The sequence below is a fragment of the Tupaia chinensis genome, unplaced genomic scaffold, assembly GCF_000334495.1.
Source record: "Tupaia chinensis unplaced genomic scaffold, TupChi_1.0 Scaffold143843_1, whole genome shotgun sequence".
NCBI lineage: Eukaryota > Metazoa > Chordata > Mammalia > Scandentia > Tupaiidae > Tupaia > Tupaia belangeri.
In genome coordinates this window covers 437,941-461,266 of record NW_006203694.1, presented here as the reverse complement: position 1 = coordinate 461,266, position 23,326 = coordinate 437,941, and the positions used below count along the sequence as shown (strand labels likewise).

At 38.9% G+C, this 23,326-nt stretch overlaps 1 protein-coding gene across 2 annotated transcripts in view; it reads left to right on the top strand.

The window, feature by feature from the left end:
- The window catches only part of BRINP1 (BMP/retinoic acid inducible neural specific 1), a 157,882-nt gene that overhangs the window by 2,288 nt on the left and 132,268 nt on the right, over positions 1 to 23,326 (top strand). The window contains exon 1 of one of the 2 annotated variants that reach the window (XM_014582842.1): positions 17,088 to 17,155. The exons of the other annotated variant lie outside the window; for it this stretch is intronic. Coding sequence (XP_014438328.1) covers positions 17,136 to 17,155 — 20 coding nt within the window. The 5' untranslated portion in view covers positions 17,088 to 17,135. Of the gene's footprint in view, positions 1 to 17,087; positions 17,156 to 23,326 lie in introns of those variants that run through there. 2 annotated transcript variants of the gene reach the window in all.

Below are 23,326 nucleotides of genomic sequence, written 5' to 3'. Positions count from 1 at the left end.
TACACTTTTTGAAGATCCATTTTAATAACAACCTCTGATTTTATGTATCACTTTCTCTTTCATATGAACCTTTCCCAGACACTTGCAAGTTGGGATGATTGGGATTCATAGTTCTATTTCAAAGATGAAGAGATGAATGACTTGAGTGAAGTCAGGTAGCCAAGAAAAGGTAGAACATAAACTGGAAAGAAAGTGTGATTGTAAATCCATAAAGGCATTAATGAATATGCTACAACAATAGGCATATATTTCTTGTTTACTAATGTTTCTTAGCAAATATTGTCTACCTCTGTGCTAGATACTGAGGGAAAATGGGCTTCATGATAAGTAGTTATGCTGTCACATGGTTTTGATCACTATGCAATTTTGTAAAAAAAGATATGGTCCATTTTGATAATCAGTATACATCTGTTTTTGCTGTTGAAATTATTTATACTAGGGCCAGACAGTTGTGTGGTGGTTAAGTTGGCTGTATCCCACATGGCCAGCTATGTGGTTCAAGTCCTGAATCTAGGAGCTTGAGGAACATGGCAGGGGTATGTGTATGCATGGTCAAAATCTCAAAAGGTAAATGGAGAAGAAGGGATTGTAGTGTGGTCATTTCTCCAGGGGAGCCTTCTTCATTTTCCTTCTTTATCTCCCTCTCTCTCTCTCTCTCTCTATAGTAACTGAACATTCCTTATGGTAAAAATTCAAAAAAATACAGAAAAAGAAAAGAAATAAATTATACTCAAATAGGTACCCTGAATAGACCCACATATGCTGAGTAATCCACAGTAACAGCCCTTTACTGAGTATTCACAATGTGCCATGAAGGAAGGATGGTCAACTCCCACATACTTGATGAGGTAGTGGAGCCTTGTCATTTCACAGATGGTAAAACCAGGACTTCAGGATTCGAGCATGTTCAGTATGTTGCCATATGCTGTAGATTCATAGAGAATGGAGATAGGATTTAAGTACTGACGTCTTTGGTCTCACAGTCCCCTTTCAGCTGTTATGATGGATCCCACCTGCATCCCCAGGGTGACTTTCAAAGTAGAGTGTTTCAGAGTGTGGGAAGGGCTTTTCTAAACATTCTTTCTCACAATCAAATAATTTTGTGAATATTTTGGAGATGATTTCAGAACTGCTGAAAGGTGAAAGTTGCTAATCAGGTTGGGGGTCATGATGTCTTGATACTGATTCCAATTCTTGGTGTACTGGTGTTATGACATTAGGCAAGCCTCTTCCTCTCCTGGATTCCACCTTACAGTTTATAAAATGATAGGATTGATGTGGATCAGATGTTTTCAACCTATGCCCCAAATCCTAAAGACTAATTAAAGTAGCCATAGAAACCACTGCAGTGTAGAAATAAAAGCAAAGGATGAACAGGTAGGATTTCCAGCCTATATATATATGTGTGTGTGTGTGTGTGTGTGTGTGTGTGTGTATATATATATATAATATATATATATATATGTATATGTGTATATATATAAAACATATATATATTTTAAATATAAGAATATTTGCATGTGCCTTAGTGTTCAGATTTCATGTATGCTTTAGTTTGAATTCCACTGCTAAAATAAAGTTTGCAATCATCCAACGAGCTGATTTCCAGCTCCAAAATTAAGTATGAGATTTAAACAAGGTCACGTGGTTAATTAAATGAAGGAGTTTAACCCAGAAGTCAGGCCCCTGGTCATCTCGTTATTCTTTCTTTCCTTTATTTAATCCTTAAATAATTATTAAGCACCAGCTACAGGCCCAGCACTATGTTTAAGGAGGGTGATACAGTGATAATTAAAACAAACATGGTCCTTGCTCTCATAGGAGTGACTGACAATAATTAAAAATACACATTCATACACACATTGTGTGTGTGTGTGTGTGTGTGTGTGTGTGTGTGTGTACTTCAAGTGAAAAATAATGTAAGATAGGTGGAACTGGACACTCATAAATACCACTAACACTGATTTGGTACCTACGAGGTGCAAGGATTAGGTAGGGCTCTTGTCGTAATCTGTACATGGACACACATGCAAGTAGGTATCAAGAGACATGCTCATCCAGGCGCAGACCAGAGCAAAAGCCAACTTGGCCATGCTCATGGGGCAGTGTCAAATAACACTGTTTCACCCCTGTATGCCACTTCATTGAAATACTAAACCATGTTCACTGGCAATTAGTGGTGTTGTCTGTCTCGCTGTATGCTAATAGGGACACAACACATTACAAACTTGACATTTGCATCATGAAAGACCTTCCTACTGTACTGCTGTGTTGCCTCATGCTAGAGAGCCAGCCTCACTGAAAAGTTCCAGATCTCAAGTCTCAGACACTGCATTGCTTCCCAGAATCAGGATGATATGTAAGGTGCCGGGTAAAGTCTCTTTACAATCTAAATGATGTAGAGCAATTGAATGTATAAAGAATAATATAAATTAAAACATTGAAAAATATGGGAGCTTCAAAAAGAAACTTGAAGGAAGACTCTCCTCCTAACTGAAGTAGGTTAAGGCCATCCTCTCCCTTTTGTGTATCCACCAAGAGACAGATTTTAATTCAGAAAGTTTTGGTAGGGAGTCACTGCCAGGGGCAATGAGCAAAATCTCTGAAATTAAATCCCATAAGAGGCTCCCTCTTATATTGTTCACAAGCTGAGAAATAATATGTTAATAAGCAATGGTTTGGGTGCACAAGATTCATGGCTGTTACTCAAGCTTGAGCTATTTATGGAGGCAAGGGGGATTTTCTCTTCCTAAATCCACTAGTCTACAGTAGCAGCACCACTCACGCTGGAGTCAGGGTACCTAGCCACTAGCCCTGCTTGCCTACCTTTTTGCTGTGTGATATTGGCAAAGCAATACAAGTTTTTCAGTCTCTGTTTCCACATCTATAAAATGGGAGTGGTGGTTGATGTGGTCTCCAAGGTCCTTTCTACCTCAGAAATTACATGATTCTGTGAAATATTATTATTGAAAATACATGAGGTAATTGAAAAGAACCAGTGCTTGGTGTCTTGACACTCAGGTTTTGTCAGGTTTTGGCTTTTTTATCTAGGATAAATTCATTCGTGAAGCATTCACTCATTCACACACTGATTGCTTTAGAATGTAACACCAATTATATTCCATGAACTGTGCTATGAGTTGATGATAGAGATGACCAAAAGAGAGTCATAAAGAACATGTATACACTCACCCCTTATGCACTACCCATAGTCCCTTTTCTAATGAAGATGCCATATCCCCACTGGATTTGGAGGTAAAGGATGTAGGGAGAAACATATGAAAAAGCAAACAATTATTGCATGGATAAGAATGACCCCTCCAATAATCAATTTTCTCCTCTGTAGAAAGGGGTAATGATATCTGTCCTGCCTAGTAGGTCAAATGAGATACAGATGATGTGAGAATTCTTTGCAAAGTCTATATTATCTTTTCTCACATGAATTTATTTACTTTTTACGTTTTATCACTGTGTAGCAGCAGACCAAATGAATTTTCCCATCATGAATACACTGCATATCAGCCCAGTCAAAGATATTACCATATACATTATAATCAACAGATTTCTTCCCATTTTGGGTCTCTTAAATGTTTTGCTTCTTTCTTCTTCCCCTTGATTGTCTCCCTCTCACTCTCCCTCATTTCCCACCCTCCTCCCCCACTGTCTCCAGCATCACCATTGCTCTCCATGCTCTTATACCTTCCAGTCATTCAGTTTCTGCCATAGAGTGCCGACATTCAGTATATCTTGAGTGGGGACATACAGTGCCTCTCTTCTGGCTTGCTTCACTTGGCAGTGAATCTTCTATACTTGTCCACTTTCTATCAAATGTCAGGGTTTCATATTTTTTTAATGACTGAGTAGTATTCTGTAGTGTATATGTTTCACACTTTTTCAATTTGTTTATTTGTTTGTTTAGTACAGTCACTGTCGAGAACAATATGGAAGTTCTCAAAAACCTATAAATAGAACTACCATATGATCCAGCAATTTCACTCCTGGGTATCTACCCCAAAGATAGGAAAACACTCAGTTGGATAAACACTTGTACATCCCATATTTATTGTAGCATTATTTACAATTGCTAAGACGTGGTACCAATCCAAATGTCCACAACATAGATTATCTTATGGGTGCAATTTTTAAAAATTATAGTTCTAAATCATTACTCTATAAAATAATTTGTTTTTACTGTCTGCTAAGACAGTAATATTAGTTATATTAGTTATATTAGTCATTAACTATCCACAGTCTTTCTGTGAAGGAACATAGTTGCATTTACTATAAATTGTTTCTTTTCTCCTTATGATAATTTCAGTCATTTTGGTCCAAAGGTGTTTCGTGTGTTCCCACTGCTTTTATTATGTTTTATTTTCTGTTAGTATTTTCCCAAATTTTAAGATCATCAGTAGTTGCTGTAAATTTAATGGCTACCTCAAAGGTAGTTTATCAGAATTATGGCACCATTTATAAGCTTGGTTCTGGAGAGCCAGAATAGAGGGAGATACTGGTAATGGTGGTCACTATGCCACAAGAGGTGGTTTCGTATGGAGTGGTTTCCCTGTGGGTTGCAGAGCAAGTGGTTTGTGGCTTATGTCACACTTACCTTAGGGCTCTAAATACATAACTGAAAGCTGAGTGTAAACCAAATCGTAGCAAACCAAGCTTAGTTGCTTAACAGTATCTTTCAGATTTATTTCAGAGCTGTATACATCTCAGATCTAATCTGATGGTTCCTTCATGTGTTTCACAAAAATATCTAGTAGGTTTTGTGATGAAGCTCCTTGGCTAAATGACTGGGGCTGAGGGTGGGCGATGACTTTACCAAGATAAATGAAGTTTTTATCTGGCAGTCATTCAACAATATCCATTGGACTCCTAGATGTGCAAGATACTGTGCACTATGAAGTCAATGATGGGCAAGTAACATGGTCCCAGCCCCCAAGGGGGTCATCCAAGTGCAGCAAGAGAGAAACCTACATGGCCTCCTCAGGAAGCTTGTGACTGAATTTGAAAGAAATCTTCAACATCTAGATTCCAGAAAAATCTTGACACAATGAAATACAAGATCTATATTTTTTTCTTTTTTAAAAATTTGTGCTTATTGGAGAGTGACAGAGAGAGTGAGAGATGGAAAGCAAGAAAACAACCCTCACAGGGCATGGTCATGCCACCATCTCTTCTCCACTTTTCCCTTGTTTTTGGATTTTGGGCGTACACACACACGTATGTGCCTGGCATGGTTTTTCAAGCCATGTTTCTTTGAGCCTAGGAATTGAACCATGTTGTCATCCACGTGGGATTAACTGTCAGAGTACTGGCTGGTTCACAAAATTGTTATTTCTATTAGTGTGGCTATAATTATTCCAAATCAGCATTCCTTAGTATATACACACTGATGTTAAGTTAAAAGGTGTTTTCTATAAGAAAAAAGAAAAGTACCTCATAGTCAAATAGGTAATAATAACAATGATAAGTTAATTGCTAACATTGAAATCTTAAGTGTCTAGCATTTTACTATATCCAGTATATTAATTATTCCAACTGGTTTTTACAGTAACCCTGTGTGTTTGGTATTGCTATTCCCTCCATTTACATAATTTGTGCAAGGTAACAGAGTTAATTTATAGTAGGTGGAATCTGTCACAGGCAAGCTTGAATCTTTCAATTCACCTGCACCTTCGACCATGTGTGGGGTGCTGCCTTGCTGATGATACAAAACAAAGTGACACAAGCCTCCTTATCGCAGGGCTTTTATTAATATTAGATGATTTTGACAATATTCGACCAAGTCTCTTTAGCCATGCAACCATTTTTTCTCAGAGAGATTAAAATTCTGGTAAGCAGAATTAGGGAATTCCTGACTCTGCCTGGCTTTTGTAGATTGTTACTTCTTTGGGTTCCAGCCAACATCTAAGATTTTAAAGAGGATGTGTCCAGTTTCAGTATCTGGCATGTTGTTGAAGAAGCCAATTTTTCTGTTGGGCTTTTGCTTTGAATAATTAGATCTAAATATACCACCTGGTTTATGATTGGAAAGAATGGAATTAGCAGCTTTAGTTTTCTATTCATAAGCTGTATCTATTTTCTTTTCATTTTTATTTCTTCTTCCTACATTTGTCATTCTACCCTGTGGTATAGATCTAGAAACTTCCAATGGGGGTTGAGAGGGAGGGAATCAAGGGAGAATTTTAAAAAGCCAAAACATTTAATAGACACAAAACTGGAAAATTATCTGTTGGTGATGTGTATGCTAATATCTTTGACTGGACTAAATACAATGTATTCATACTAAGAAGATTCATTTTGTATTCTACAAAGATATACAGTGATTAAATGTAAAAAATAGATCAAGAAAATAAAAGAGAAATTTTAAAAAAGATACAGAAACTTCGGGAACCAGCAGTTAGTGTAATGGCTATGTCGTTGGGCTCCCACGTAGTCGACCGCGGTTCGAGTCCCGGACCCGGTGGCTTAGAACTCACGCCGGGCGCATGTGCATGCGTGCCCAAGATCCCGAGAGGAGAATGGAGGAGAAGGGATTGCGGCGTGATCATCCCCCCTGAGGGGTGATTTCTCGCTCTCTGTCTCTCTGTCTCTTTCTGTCTGTCCGGCGAGCGCATGCACCCTATAGCGAAAAAAACTCTCAAAAAAAAAAAAAAGAAAAGATACAGAAATTTCAATAGAGTCCAAAAAGTGGTTGGATATTAGAATCATCTACAGCACATTTAAAAAGTGCCAATGTCCACTGTGCAGCTCCAGAGTACTGGATACCACATGGTGACCATGGTTTGAATCCCCTGCCTTGTTGATCAGCCAGAAACATGCCAGGCATGTGCATGAGTGCCCAGGATCCAACGGGATGGAGGTCTGAAGGAAGGGGATCGTGACCCTATGGAGGTCTCTCTCTCTCTCTCTTTTCCTCTCACACGTGCATGCATATACTGTGTGATTGTCAGTTGGTGATTTTGCTTCCCGGGAGGACTTTTGACAATATCTGAGGACACTTTTGATGCCTACCTGGTGGTGTTTTGATGATGGGGTGCTACTGGTATCTAGTGGGAAGTGGCCAGGAACAAGAGATGCTACACGTCTTCAAATGTACCGGACACTCCTGTCCAGCAAAGCACCATCTGACACACAGCGTCAGTTAGGCAGAGACTGAGAGACCCTGCTTTACTATTTCTGAAAAAAAGACAAAGAAGGGGTGGGAGGAAGAATATTAAAATAAATGGTCTTTGATTTGGGGCTTTATCAATTTGAGTTGAAGTGACTTAAATATTGGCAACACTATAGGGCCCGGATTTGCAAAGTGTTCGATTGAAGATCAAATGGGGAAGGGATTTTCCATGATTTTAGATAGGACTTTAGACCAGGGCGGCAGTTAATGCATTAAGGGAAGTAAATCAATTTTTGCTTTGTGCTACAGAGAGGGAATCTTTAAGGGAAACTAGTTCTCCAGCCCAGAAAAGCAGTCTTCATTCTTCTGGGAATCCTGATGGGTTTCTACGCTGACTGTGGTATTCCTTAGAAAATAAGATGTTGACATTCTATTGTTAGGTCCAGATAACATGGCCCGCTTCATTGAAAATCAGCTTAGACTAAACGTGCTATAACAGACACTTTTTATTCCTTTTAGAATGTACCCAGTCGACTCAAAATGAGAGCAGGATGATGTCCCAGGTTCTTTTTTGTCAGTTTCGACCACTTAGGAGTTGGCACATTGGTAAGAACCATGAGCCTGCACCCACACCCCATCCTATTACTCATTATTTATTACTTATCTCTGCTCATGTCTATCCAAATAGAGAGGAAGGGAGAAAAAGATCCAGCCTGCAGACGTCTCCCAGGCCACTTGGTGTCAATTCTAAGATAATCTTAAGTGTTGAATTCCAAGAACGATAGCTTTATTGCTACCAAACTGGTAGCTTTGCAGTATTTTACCCCTTTGCTCCCATGCCATTTCTGAGTTGACTTCTGTGAGTTGTAAACTATAGTTTACTGCAATCTCTGCAGAGCAATTGTCTAGCTTTAGCCAGGAGCAGTGTCTGCAAATGGACCTATTTGTCCACCCATTTATATGGACAGACTGATACAGTGTCTTTAAACTGACACAAAAGATGATTGTTACGACTGGGAAGATTAGAAAAAGAAATGGAGACAAGCCCGTGGGGCTTCACACTCTGCGTTTCCAATCTTGGCCAAGGAAGAAAGAGAGGGCCTGGATCTGTGATCTGGTAGAGCACCTGCAGCTAATTTACTCATTTGAAAAAATGTTTACTAGTCTGTAAATTCCTAAGGGCCAAGCCCTGCACTGTTTCCTGGGGTTAGGGGGAGGAAAGCTTTGATCTCTGTCCTCAAAAAACACATGGTATCTTGGGGGAAAACAGAGTGAAAGCAAACAGCCACAGCTCCTTGTGCTCGTATCCTTGACTGAGCAATGCTACAGGTGGTTATGTTTGTGCAGGAGTGCGGAACTTCTGTACCTTGGGATGGTGCTGCTGGGGAGGACGGGAGAAAAAGAAAAGCTCAGGAAGGCATGATAAGGATAGGGTTATGATCATGGTCCTCAAGAAGGATTAGGATTTTGGGACCAGCAGATGGCATAATTGTTATGTTCCTGGACTCCCACATGGTCAACTGTGGTTCAAGTCCTGGACCCAGCAACTTAAAACTCACTGTGTGTGTGTGTGTGTGTGTGTGTGTGTGTGTGTGTGTGCATGTCCAGGATCCCAAGAGGAGAATGGAAGAGAAGGGGTGGTGGCAAAACACCCTCTGGGGAGTGATGTCTTGCTTTCTGTTCTCTCTCTGTCTCTTTGCTGAGTACATTTGCTCTATAGCAAAAATCTCTCTTAAAATGAAAAAAGGAGGATTAGGATTTCATGTGACGGTAGTGAAGATAGAGGCATCTCTGGCAAAAGGCAGTGAGATAGGATAAAGCCTGGAACTATAAATCTTTGTGTGAAATCGTGTATCTTGAGTATAGTACCAAGATAGGACATAAGACTGGATATAGCTTAGTGCCAACAATGGAAAAAAATTCAGATTTCATCAACTTTTAAACCCTAATTGGCAGGTTGTCAATTACTATATAACTATTTAGAGAAGTGCTGCTGTTATTGTTTCCATTTTTACCTTAACCAATGTAAATAAATACATGGAGGACACTCAATAAATGTAGCCAGAGATGTAGATACCAATACATAATTCAAATGAAAATTGAAAATGCATGGGACCAGCAGATGTCATAATGGTTATGTCGCTGGACTCCTACATAATCAACTGTGGTTCATGTACCAGACCTGATGGCTTAAAACTGATGCTGGGCACATGTGCATGAGTGCCCCAAATCCTGAATGTAAAATAGAGAAGAAGGGATTACAATATGGCTATTTCTCCTAAACGATGGTTTCTTACTTTCTGTCTCTCTGTCTCTCTTGCCAGCATATGTGCCCTATGGCAAAAATCTCTCTTAAAAAAAAAGAAAATTTCTGGGAAAAATCCTTAACCTCCCTATATAAGATATATCCTGATATTTTTTATCCTACTCCATGCAAATAGAATCTATTCTTTTCTGACTCACTTTTTTTTTAGAATGCTCATAAAATCACTACCAAATACATTGAGTTTATCCTCCACTAATGTGGTCCACCATACAGTTTGAGTCAGTATCATAATTGTGTCTTGGCTTAGAGGAAAAATATACCACATTTGAGTAACGGAGTTTGCAATGGGTTCAGGTTAAACAGGTTAAACCCTGTGCCTTGCCTGATGTGGACTATAGAAATACAATGAAGGGTTTGATTTGAAACATAAAGATGATACAGACTGCTATACATTCAGAATTCCCCTGGCTGGCCCAGCTGCTGAGGCTTGTGTCTGTGGTCTCTGCTGGAAGGCTGAGGTGATGGGTCACTGCAGCAAAACCCTGTCTGTGCAGCCTGAGAAATAGGCATAAGAGAGAAAGACAGAAGAGTTAGAAAAGGTGGCAGAAAGTCAAGGAAGAGCCGGGGAGTGCTCCAGCTAAGAAATAGGCAATGAAGATGAAGTTTATTAACTCCCAAGTACCACTCAGTGACACCAACAGCTGCTACAGACCCACAGGTCAGGCAGCCTTGTCCCTGGGCTGCATCCACGCTTATCTGCCCCAGTTCCATGTCCATGGAACCTTGTGGCAGGATGCCTTCTCTCATGATGCTGGAGACCTTCGTGTTGCTAATGAAAGGGACAGACTGGGCAGGCTTCTCCCTCTGGGCCTTTGCTTTATCTCTCAAAGCCTTCCTTCTGGGTGCAAGAATTACTGGGTCTCGTTAGCAGTAGATTCCCAGACTGGCTTGGCAGAATGGTTTGTATTTTACTCCTTTTCTACACCTGACCTGTCCCTGTTGACCTTGATGAAAACTTCCAGACCAAGTCATCGTCTAGGCTTATATGGACCTTACAAGAGTCCTTATAGTTTAGCAAATCTTTATACTTAGACCTTGGTTTGAGACCTGGCTATGTCACTGCCCACCCATGAAATCTTATATTACTTAAACTCTTTGAGCCTCAATTTTTCCATCTTTAAAATGGCGATGAAGTCCAAAATGTGGTAAAGATTTAAGAAGAGAATATAGAATGTCACTTCACACAGAGCAAGTACTTGAGTACTGATAGATTAAAGGATTATCTGAAGCATCGCCCCAGGAAATTCACCAATGGGGACTCTGAGAACTTTGCCATAACTCCCAAGAAGAACAGGGAGGATAATTGGTCAGCGCATTTTGTAGCATAGGCACCCTGGGAAGAAAGGGTTTAATCTGCCCTTAGAGTAAGAGGACTTTTCAGGATAAAGTTAGAGATGATGAACCAGAGAGGAAGTTATCTTTTGTCTGGAGGCACATGTGGCAGGATCCAGAGACCAGCACAGTGACAAGATATCTTTAAGTTATCACTGTACATTGTTTCGTGTATACAGGACACATCCCACAACTTGCAAGCATCTAATTTACTAATCAGCCCAGCTGATTGGAGCAGTCTGTGACATCTCATCTTCTAGTTTCTGCTGCTCAGTGCTCACAGGTTGTCTTTGATGTGTAATGCTTAGGAGACATTGGCCCTTCAAGGATGGCTTCTTACCCAGGTACTTTCACAGAGATCAGCAGCATTTCAAGGCAGGGTATATGTGTGTATGCGAGCAGGTGTGTGTGTGTGTGTGTGTGTGTGTGTGTGTGTGTGTAACTTTGCTTTTTTTCAAATGGCAGGTTTCTTGCTCAGAGAAGGCCAGCAAGGTGCAGTCTTCCTCACTGAGCACTTGTGACAGTCTCTGTGTGACTCTAGTATGACATGGTTTTATTTCACATTGATAAGAAAGTGTGGTTTGTATGAAATAGGAGAATACGAATGGTAGGAAAGTCTCTGTGATGCTGAATGGCTAGGGAATATCTGACTTTATGGAAGGACGAGCTCACATGCACGTTAATTTAACAAGTATTTGTTGAGGCTCTACTCTGTGTCGGTATTGTATTAGCCTCTGATGACACCAGCATTTTAGAAGCCTTGTAGTGCTGGAAAGGGGTAGAACCTACACAGCTAAATCAACACCTGGTACAATGAGTGCTAGGAAAGAAGTGTGGAATAGAGTAGTAATGAAAAAAATGGGCACTAAAGTTGGTCTTGCAAGATTGAGGAAGGCTGTCAAGGTGTGTATGTGTGTGTGAGAAAGAATATTTTAAGGGGGTATCTATAAAGGAACAAGCTTGTTCTAGGCACTGCAAGTCGTGGGCTGTCGTGACATATTTTTCTGTTTTTCCATGCAAAAATGTGTCATGACTCTTCCAACAACCCAAAAATTCAGTGTAGGTAATGGGCAGAGAAAATGTTAATTACAGGTCAGAGAAGTAAGTACCAGGATCAAATCATCAATTTTTCTGCATGTTACATAAAAGACATTAAACTTAATCCTAAGGTATCTCCCACATTTTTAAATTCAAGATGTTTTAAATTTTTTTAATGATTCCTCTAGGCCAAAGAAACACTAATAATACACTTATTAAGTAATTAGGTCCAAACAACTTAATAAAGTATTTTTATCCTAACAAGTTTAGTAGCCATTTGAAAAAATAATACATGCAAACATTTAAAAAAAGCAGTATTTTTATTTTATTCTGATATAACCGTAGTTCTTACTATTTCTTTTCTTTTCTTTTTTTTTTTTGGAGAGGATTTTTTGCTATAGGGCGCGTGCACTCGCCAGACAGACAGAGAGAGACATAGAGACAGAAAGCGAGAAATCACCCCCCAGAGGGGATGGTCACGCCACAATCCCTTCTCCTCCATTCTCCTCTCGGGATCTTGGGCACGCACACACACGTGCCCGGCGTGAGTTTTAAGCTACCGGGTTCGGGATGCGAACTGCGGTCGACTACGTGGGAGTCCAGCGACATAGCCATTATGCTAACTGCTGGTTCCTGTTCTTACTATTTCTTACACTTTGCAATTGATTGCCACTGACTTCATTTGTAGTTCCCCAGTAATTAGTTTGCAATATTTTGTAATCGTACTTACAGCCCTAAACTCAGCTTCCTATGGATTTTTTAAAAAATATATTTTAATTTATTAATCCTCTCATGAAAAATCTGTACAATGACCACAGGTAGTCATCACAGAATCTTTACTCCTTTGACTTTTTTGCCAGCACCAACATTGGCCTTTGCAGTCCCTGACAGTCTTCATTCTGTTCTTGCGTTCCTTTTGCTGTTTTCTTGACATCTTTTTCTTCTCATAAAGGCCATGTCTTGAAAGTCTATGTTTGGGTTCATTTTTCTTCGCATAATCTAAAGAATCATAAATCATGCCAAAGCCAGTTGTCTTGCCACCACCAAAATGGGTTCTGAACCCAGACACAAAGATGACATCTGGTGTGGTTTTGTACATCTTTGCTAGTTTTTCCCGAATGTCTGTATTAGGTACTGTTGCCTTCCTGGGGTGAAGGACATCAGTGACCATTCGTTTCCTCTGAAGTAGTCAGTTGATCATGAATTTCCTGGTTTGGGATAGTTACTGTGTCATTCATGATGGTGGTATATCCTCAAGCAGCTAGAGAGGAAAAGAGCTCCTAAGGATATTCTATCATTCAATAGAATGAAGTATGTTCCGATGTTGAAACTATGAACTACCTCAGTTTAGTAGCTCCTACAATGTCCACTCAACGTCAAGTGTCCCTTGGTGCCCTTGAACATTTAAAATATCCTGCTATGCTCCAGTGAGTCTGCTGTGACTCTGCAGCAACTCAGTACACAATTTGCGAACTACATCTTAAGAACAATGAGAAGCTCTTTATGTGATTTTTCCCCAGAGGTGGAGCATGTCCAGGTTGTCATCTTGGAAAGATCATTCATGCTGAAATAGAGAGAACTGATTGATGATAGATGATTGGGGTAGAGTGCAAAAGATGTGACAGGAAAACAGAATGCTCTAATAGTGGTCTGAGTGAACAAGAGGGTGTCTGGGACTAGCATATCGTCCATGGAGATTTGAGACATATTTTTCTAACTTTCTGTTTTTAAATAATTATGGACTCACCAAAAGTTGCAAATATAGTACAGAGATGCCTCAGCTACTCTTGACCCACTTTTCTTCAATGATTACATCTAATGTAACAATAGTCCCATATTGAAATCGAGAGATTGACCTTGATACTGTATGTGTATGTATTTCTATGTCATTTTTTTTTTGCTTATTGATTTATGTAACCATCAGCACAATCGAGAGCCAAAGCAGTTCCATCACAACAAAGATGTCTCTCTGCTAGCTCTTTCTACTCAGACCTCTCCCTTATCCCCTACCATTCCATATCTCTGGCAACCACTGATCTGTTCTTTATCTCTATGATTTCATCATTTTGAGAATTGTTACACACATAGAATTATAACCCGAGATACTTTTTTTTTTTTTTAAGGTTTTTGCTTTTGGGTGTGTGTGTGCTTCTTGGAGAGGAACAGAGACAGTGAAAGGGAAAGAAAGAAGTCACCTCCCAGCAGAGATGACCACACCATATTCCTTTCTCCTCTCTTCTTCTCCTGGGATTTCTGGGCACACATGAACCTGTGCCTGGTGTGATTTTTAAGTCACCAGGTCCAGTACTTGAACCGTGATCAGCCATGTGGAAGTCCAGTGCTTTAACCACATCGTATGCTGGCTCCTAACCTGAGGGGAGACTTATTTTAAGGAGATAATCTTAATCTTATCTTAATCTTAATCCAGTGCTTTAACCACACATCATATGCTGGCCCCTAATCTTAAGGAGACTTAAGATTCAGTATTTGGAGAGTATTTGAATGTCAAGGTTGAGAGAGATGGGAGACTAAAAAAGCAAGAAAATTGGCAAGACCATATTTTAAGTGATGAATCCCTGGATCCATGGTAAATAGGAAAAAGAGAAGGTGAACATTTCTTACTCCGTCAGCTCATTGGTGAATGTGCTTTTCATCAAGATAGGGAGTCCTGGAAGGCAAGGAGGCTTTTTGGAGTTGTATATTTTTGAGATGATGAATCAGCTTTGAAAATGTTGAATTTGTACTACTTAGAACATTAGAGACTTGGTAGGTAATTATACTAGTGGTTCTTACCCTAAACAGAGAGAACTAAGATAAAAACTTGTATTCAGAGTCATCAGGTTACTGCTGATAACTAAATGATACCATGTGGGGATATGCTCTCTCTTGGACCAGCCTGTTTAGCATGTGCAGAGGAAAGAATTGAGAAGCTGAGAAATGGCCAGGGGTACAGGAGATACCATAAAGTTAAAGTCAAGGAATGCTTTTGGAAGGTGTAGGTAATCAGGGTCTATGTTTTCTGATTGCATAAAGTAAGAACTGAAAATAGTCTTTTATACTTAAATTCTTGATGTTGGCAAGAGCTGGTAAGTAGAAAGTTGGGGACAGAAGCCAGATTGCAGTGGGTTGAGAAGTGAGAACAAAGAAAATAGATATTTTATTTTAATTTTTAAAGAAATATGGATTTGAGAAGGGGCAGAACCATGAAACACAGAGTTTTATTTTTGTTCTCTGGCTATTAAGAGGGAAAAGGCAGTCCCAGCTGTGGTGCAGGCAGTAGGATACTACTTTGTAATACTGGAGTCATATGGGGAGACCTGGGATTTGTATCCTGGGTCAAACTGAACACTCAAAGCATGCCTATGATCCTGGCTGACTAGTAGGTGCTCTCTCTCTCTCTCTCTCTCTCTCTCTCTCAAGAAACTTAAAAAATAAAAGGGGAAAAGAAAAGTAATGAGACTGACAATGCAAGACAAAGTGGATTTACTTTGATGAAGTAATTCTGAAAAAGATAGGAAGGGAAAAATAAGAATACAGGTGGAGAAGAGAAAAGGAATGGATTTCATCTGAAATAGGAAGAAAGGGGAAAGAGAGATATGGGTTTAAATTGATTTTATGTATCTGAATTTGAAGGGACTTCTGAAAGCTTCTATTCTCTCTCTTTCTTTTAATTTTGTCAAAGGGTGCATATTTTCACCAGAGACAGAAAGAGAGAGAGGGAGATAAGAGAGTTAGTTAATGAGATAGCACTGTCCTTAGGGTTAGCCAGGCCACAATCCCTTTTCCTCTACTTGTCCTTCATTTTTGGATTTTGGGCATGCATGCGCATGAACATCGTATGTTTTCAAGCCACTGAATCTGAGACTTCAACTACATAGTCAGCCATGTGGGATCCAGCTGCCTTAACCTCCACGCCATTGTCTGGGCAGCTTCTGTTCTCTTTGTGAAGTAGAAACGTGTAACCATTTACTGGTGTTGTGGGGAGCTGGAGAGTGCCAAAAATATCTGTAGAGTTAGGAGAAACTTGGAAATAGCTAATCTGCAAAATGGTGGAAGGTTCTGATTAGGGAAATAGAAAGGGATTGCCAGGAAGCAGTTAGGACTTTAATGAAGTTGGTGACAACCAACTTAGAATGGCTGTTACTTTATTATTTCTGTGCAACTTAAATGGTCTCTAAATGAACTGCAAATTTAAGACAACACGTGGGTGGTGGAAGTGTTGGGTTCAGTTTGCAGAGTTGGAATTTGTCAACTGGATAAGATGAGAATACAACTGGGCAAGACAATTAAGAATGTTGGCCTAAAGTTAAAAGGTTAACTGCAATAAGGTCAGAGAGAGAGAGAGCAAGAGAGAGATCTACACATATACATGATGTATACGTATAGATGTGAAATCAGTATGCCAAAGAGTGGTATCTGGACCTAATGTTAATTGTAGCATTATTCACAATAGCCATAGTAATATGAACTCAATCCAAGTGTCCATCAATGGATGAATGGATAAGGAAATCCTTGTAATACAATGGAATATTATTTAGCCTTATGAAAGTAAATGGAAGTAAATGCTGTCATTTTTGACAATGTGGGTAAACTTGGAGGACATTATACTAAATGAAATAAACCAAAGACAGAAAAATAAAACCCCACATGTTCTTACTTATGTATATGTGGAATTTATAAAAGTTGAACTCATAGTAGAGAGTAGAATGATAACTAGTAGAACTTGGAGATAGTGTGGGGAGGGGAGGGGAGTTGAGACTCACCAGTAATAGGGTACAACATTTCAGATAGAAAGAATCAATTATTGCATGCAGGTGACCATAGTTGATAATAATGTATTGTGCATTTCAAAAGAAATAAGAGAGGAAATGTCTCACCACCAAAAATAAGTTAGCTAGGTGTTGAATATAGTAATTAGATTGATTTACATATATCAAAACATCACATTATACCCCACATATAATCATGATTTTTTAAAAATGAAAATAATAGTTTAAAAAGGTGTAGTGGCCAAAAATGAATGTGTGAGTGGATCATTGGGTCCAAGTTGGATACCAAAGGAAGAGAAGACAGAAGATAGTACACAAAGGGAAATGAGAGGGTGGTAGGTTCATAAGTCTTGAAGAGGTGGGAGTGCAACTATTGTGATAAGCAAGTTAGAGACGGGAACAGTTCAACATAATACATCATAATACATCAGAGTTAGAAGGGCTCTGATAGATCCTCTAGGACAGTTCTAGAATAACCATGAGGGTAAATAGGGTTCTGGAAATAGATGGGGGTGAGGGACACTATGGAGTAAGTCAAGGGATTGAGAGGATGGGGATATTCTATGTCAGGTATGTGAAAGGAAGATGGGGCTTGGAGTGAAGGCACAGTCTGATAGTCATGTACTGAACTGTACAATTAACATGAGAAAACTCTGTAAGTTGATTATTGATTATAACAGTAGGAAGAGGATGAGGTGGGGCAAAGCTCAATGTGGTATAGAAGATTTGCCTTTGAATCTTCTTTTATTCTCCATTCGATCTTTGGATCTTTGAGTAGTGATCTGTCTTCTCTGTCCCTCAATTTCCTCCTCCTTAAAGAAGAATTTATCATTTCTGTAAAATGCGATGCTCACAAGTGAAAGTGAAAGTAAATGTCCCTGGGAAACCCTGCTCACTCATACCAATATGGGTCCTATTGCTTCTGTTTATTAGCGCCAAGGGACTGACTTTGGAGTCCTTCCACTGCTCTGATGGAAGATAGTACTTTGATGCCTAATAATTGCATTTGAATGGTCTGATTTTAAAGTATCATTTTAGGATTACAAAATGAATGGCAGCTGTAATATTGGAAACAAACTGTTAGATGTCATATCTTTTAGATGTCCAGAATAAATGTGTTAGAATAGTTGACCCAGACGAATTGACCGATGAGAGAATAACTTGTGCTTTAATATAATGAGTTCAATATTTCTTTGATTTACAAAAAGGCATTGGGGCACCCAGGCCTGGGATGCTTGTCAGTGAAAGGAAAAGGAACTTGTACCTCCAGTAGAAAGCATAGAGTTTTTAGTATCAGCTCAACCAGCTTTTAAATGATTATGATCATATCATCATTATTATAAAGAAAGGCAGGGGAAGGGATTACTAGAAACCAGGGGTTTCCAAAGGAAGAATATTCAGGAAGTGAAAACTCCTTACCATATAATTCTCCCATTCTTGAGGTTGCAAGTTGAACCTAAATGAACAGAGTAAGGGGGAGCTTGAAAACAAAATCCAGTTAGAATCTATCTCAGAACCAAGAAGAAGTTGGAAAACCAAGCAAAGCACAAAAGAACAGAACCAATGAATTAGTTTGACATGATTCCAAATATGATATTAATATGTAAAGCTTATATAGCCCTCTTATTCAGCCTCAAGACAGCCCTGTTAATAGCCACTGCCTTTAACCCTTTTATAAATAAGGAAATGTGGGCTCAGAAAAGGAATTTGCACATGGTCATGCAACTCGGAGGTCACATATCTATGAGGTCATATATCTATGCAAACTTTATGGTCATATTGGCCATTTATTTGTCTTCTTGGAAAAATTTCTAAGCTGGTCCTTAGATAAGTTTTAATATAATTATTATTTTTCTATATTTTATTGTCTAGACTCTGGAATCAAATGATTAAATCCAAATAATTTGGTTCCAGGGTCCATACCTGTAATGACTGGCTATACAGAGTGACCAAAAGCTGAAAATAGCACAGCTTTGAGATTCAAGGAGCCTTGTGTCTGACTCTGTCTTCAACACTGCACTGCCTTGTGAGCTAAACAAATTAACCACTTCAGGGTTTGATTCCTTCACTTACTAAAATTTTGAATAGTGTGATTGATAAAGTAGTCTCTAGTTCTCTTTTTAATTTTTAACTTTATCAAGGTATAATTGACAAATAGGAATTTTATATATTTAAGAGATACAATTTTATGTTTTGATATATGTGTACATTGTGAAATGATAAACACAAATGATTAACACATTCATCTCCTCACACAATAACCATTTTCTCTGCATGTGTGTCTTTTATGATGAGAACACTCAAGATCTATTCTCTTTTTTAAATTTTTTTGGCGAGATTTTTGCTATAGGGCATGTGCGCTTGCCAGAAAGACAAAGACAGAGAGAAACAGAGAGACAGAAAGCAAGAAATTGCCCACCAGGGTGATGGCCACGCCTCAATCCTTTCTCTTCCGTTCTCCTCTCGGGATCTTTGGCACACACGCACATGCACCTGGCATGAATTTAAGCCACTGGGTCCACGACTCGAACTGCTGTTGACTACATGGGAGTTCAGTGACATAGCCATTATGCCATCTGTTGGTCCCTCAAGATCTATTCTTTCAGCAAATCAGTATAATATAGCATTTTTAACTATAGTTATTGTGTTGTACATTAAGTTTCCAAAACTTACTCATTTTGCCTAACTGAAATTTTGTACCCTTTGACCAGTGTCTGCCATTCTTCTGTCCCTAACCCCACCTAGATTCTGGTGTCCACCACTATTACTGCTTCTGTGAGTTTGACTTTCTAGTTCTCCATGTAAGTGAGATCATGTAGTGTTTGCCTTTCTGTGGCTGGTTTATTTTAGTTAGCATAATGTCCTCCACGTTCATCTGTGTTGGTACAAATGAATAAGATTTCCTTTTTCTCTAAGGCTGAATAATTTTTCACTCTGTGTGTGTAGATATTCCTCGGTTTATGATGGGCTTATGTCCCAATAAACCTATACAAAGTAGAAAATGTTGCAAGTTGAAATGTATTTTATACCCCTGAAGTACCAAAATATCACCGTTTAGCCTAGTTTACCTTAAAAGTGCTCAGAACACTTACATTAGCTGACAGTTGGGCAAAATAACCTAACACAGAGCCCATTTTATAATAAAGTGCTGAATAGATTATTCAATTTACTGAATACTGTACTGAATGAAAAAACAGAATGGTTATATGGGCACTCCAAATACATTTTCTGCTGAATATATATAGCTTTCATGCCATTATAAAGTCAAAAAATTGTTAGTTGAATATAAATATATAAAAAATACAATTTAGAACCATCTCTGCATGTATGGTTGTACACTAATATCTCATTTTCTTTATTCATCTGTTGATGGACATTTAGATTTTTTTCTGTATTGTGGCTACTGTGAATAATGCTTCAATAAAATTGGGAGTTGAGTGCAGTTGAATCATGTTCAACATAATGATTTTGTTTCCTTTAGATATATCCATAGGTAGGATTGATGGATCATATAGTAGTTCTAGTTTTAAGTTTTGAGGAACTTGCATACTATTTTTCTAAAGGGTTGTATGAATTTTCATCCTCATCAATATTACATAAATATTCCTTAGTTTCCATATCACCAGAACTTGTTATTTTTTATCTTTTTTGTAATAGCCTAATAGATGTGATGTGATATCTCATTGTAGTTTTAATTTTCATTTCCCTGATGATTAGTGATACTGAGCACCTTTTCATGGACCTGTTGGCCATTTTTATGTTTTCTGTGTAAAGACACACCAGTCCATAATCCATGGTCCATTTTTCAATAGTTTTTTTTTTTTTTTGAGAGATTTTCACTGTAGGGCGTGTGCGCTCGCCAGACAGACAGAGAGACATAGAGACAGAAAGCGAGAAATCACCCCCCAGGGAGGATGGTCACGCCGCAATCCCTTCTCCTCCATTCTCCTCTCGGGATCTTGGGCACGCACGCACACGTGCCCGGCGTGAGTTTTAAGCCACCGGGTCCGGGACACGAACCGCGGTCGACTACGTGGGAGTCCAGCGACACAGCCATTACGCTAACTGCTGGTTCCCAATAGTTATTTTTTTAAACTATTGAGTTGTTTGAATTCCTTATACATTTTGGATATTAACTCTTTATCAGATATATGTTTACAAGTATTTTCTCCTATTTAATAGGTTTCCTTTTCACTCTATTAATGTTTCCTTTGCTGTTTCTTAGTTTATTGCAGTCCTACTTTGCCTGTTTTAATCACTGCTATCTCCTCAAGTCTAAGAAGAGGGGCTGGTTTATAGGAGCTTTTACCAGGCTATTGTACAATCAGTGGCTAAATCAATAAATTCATCATAACCCAGGTGATGAGTAAATTTTCCCTTACTCATCACCTAGGTTCTGAACTCTCATTTCTGGGTTTATTGACATCCATTAAGCATCTGTCACTATCATAATAAACAAACAAACATACAAAACACTAGACAAAAGAAAACATACAAAAACCCTCATAAATGAGTATACCCTCATCTTACATAATTTCGTATGTAAAACTTTTGTTTGTATACTTATGATATAGACCTGGGACACTACCTGCTGAATGAAAGACACCAACCCACATAATTTTGAAGATAAGAGTTATATTCTTCTGCATTGGTAGAGTTTATGAACTTAAATAAATGTCTTCATTTATTTATTCACATGTTCTTTTAACGTATAGGTATTTAGCCTCCATTTTGTACCAGATATTCTGAGTTACTATAAATCGGAATGGAAACATAGCCATCTAACTGAAGGAATTAATCCTATAGCATTAATGACATGCAAGTAAATAGTTATAAATTGGTGCTACAAGTTATAATAAAGCATATATAGCCTATGTTTTTATTTTTCCAAACTATTCCTATCACATTTATCTAGTCCTTTTTTAAGCAGTCAACTTGAGCAGAGGTTGTGTGATAGCGTTGTGTAGAAAAACAGTTAAACGAATCTGGTGACACCTTAGTTTTAATCTTACCTCTTTATATAATTGGTTAAATTTTTTTTTGAGAGGGTTTTTGCTATAGGGCGTGTGCACTTGCCAGAAAGACAGAGAGAGAGATGGAGAGACAGAAAGCAAGAAATCACCCCCTAGGGGGGATGGCCACGCCTCAATCCCTTCTCCTCCATTCTCCTCTCAGGATCTTGGGCACGCACGTGCCTGGCGTGAGTTTAAGCCGCTGGGTCCGGGACTCAAACCGCTGTCGACTATGTGGGAGTCCAGTGACATAGCCATTACGCTAACTGCTGGTCCCTATAATTTGTTAAATTAACTTGGTCAAATTTGGTGCCCTTTTTGACCTTTGTTTCCTCATCTCTAAAATGAGATAGTGAGGCTACATATTATCTGAGGCCATTTCTAGCTCTATATGTTATGGTTCCATGGGTCTTTTGCATTGTTGAAGATTTCAGAAAATTAACTCTCAATGAGTGCCATCCTCTGGCTCCAAGAATAAAGTATTATTTTTCTAAAATTGTTCTCTTAAAGTTAGCTCACTGATATAGCATGATTAAAAACAATCAACTCACCATGGAACAGGGTAGAGATCCTTTCATCTTTTGGAGGATGGTAGAGAGAAGGTCGTGGCTGTACCTATTATGCTGTTCTATTTTAACCTACTCTATAATTCTCTCCCTTTTTTGGATCCTATTCTTTTGCTGAGTACCACCCACCTACTTCTTAGAGACAAGGCAAAGTGAAAGACATCCTTAGACGTCTCAATTGCTTCTTCATCCACCTGCCACTGGGGGCTGGATATTCAGCAGTAACTTGGGAACTTCTTTTTCAAAGAGAACTAGAGAGTAGCCAATGACATTATTGCCAATTTCTATGGTGTGCAGAAAGCTTGAAACTCATGTACATAGAACCCTACCTGGAGAGCTAGCTCCAGAGAATTGATGGTGATTATTAGAAAACAATCTTTTATGTGGAAAACAAAACCAAAACCAAAACAAAACAAAACAACAAAAAACTTTAATGGTCAGTTTCCAGAAAATGAGAGAAAGCACCTTGATTGAATAGCAGGTGGACAGTCACTGTCATGTCACTAAAGGAATTCTGATTTGTATAATCTGATCATGGGAGAATGGTAGCATAAATAAGAAACTAGCTTTAGTGAATTTTAATATTCTAGACAACCTAAAGTTGGTTCTCTGGGCAATCAGTACACAGATATAGTTTGTCCACTGCACTAAAGAGTCTGGTTAAAGACTACTGTCCAGGCACAGTACTCATAATTACACCTAAAAGGAACACTTGTTTTGCAGTTTGTCTGTCTAGAGAGGGCACCTTTTTCTGCCACAGGGCAGGTGCCACCATGCCTGCCCACATGCACGCCTGCCTACCTGCCTGAGAGAGCACCTTTCATTTTCATATGAAGCCTATTGTATAGGTGAAGGCCCTGCTAGTCTGATTAACAATGGGGGGGGGGCGCTCAGAATGTTTATAGATGTTTTATCTAAATCGTCTGTGTGGGCCTCTTTTCCAGATATCAGTCTAAAGTGTCTCTTCTTTCCACCCACCCTGGGTAATGATACTTGCTCGCTTGTCTCCATTATCACTGACATCCAACAACTCCCAAATATCTATTTTTAATTTTCATCTCTCCTCCTTAATCCTTATACCTAGCTGCTGAATGCACATTTCCATTAGATTTTTCCCATGACTTTGTAGAGTCCTGATTTTCTTTTCCTACCAATAGGACTCT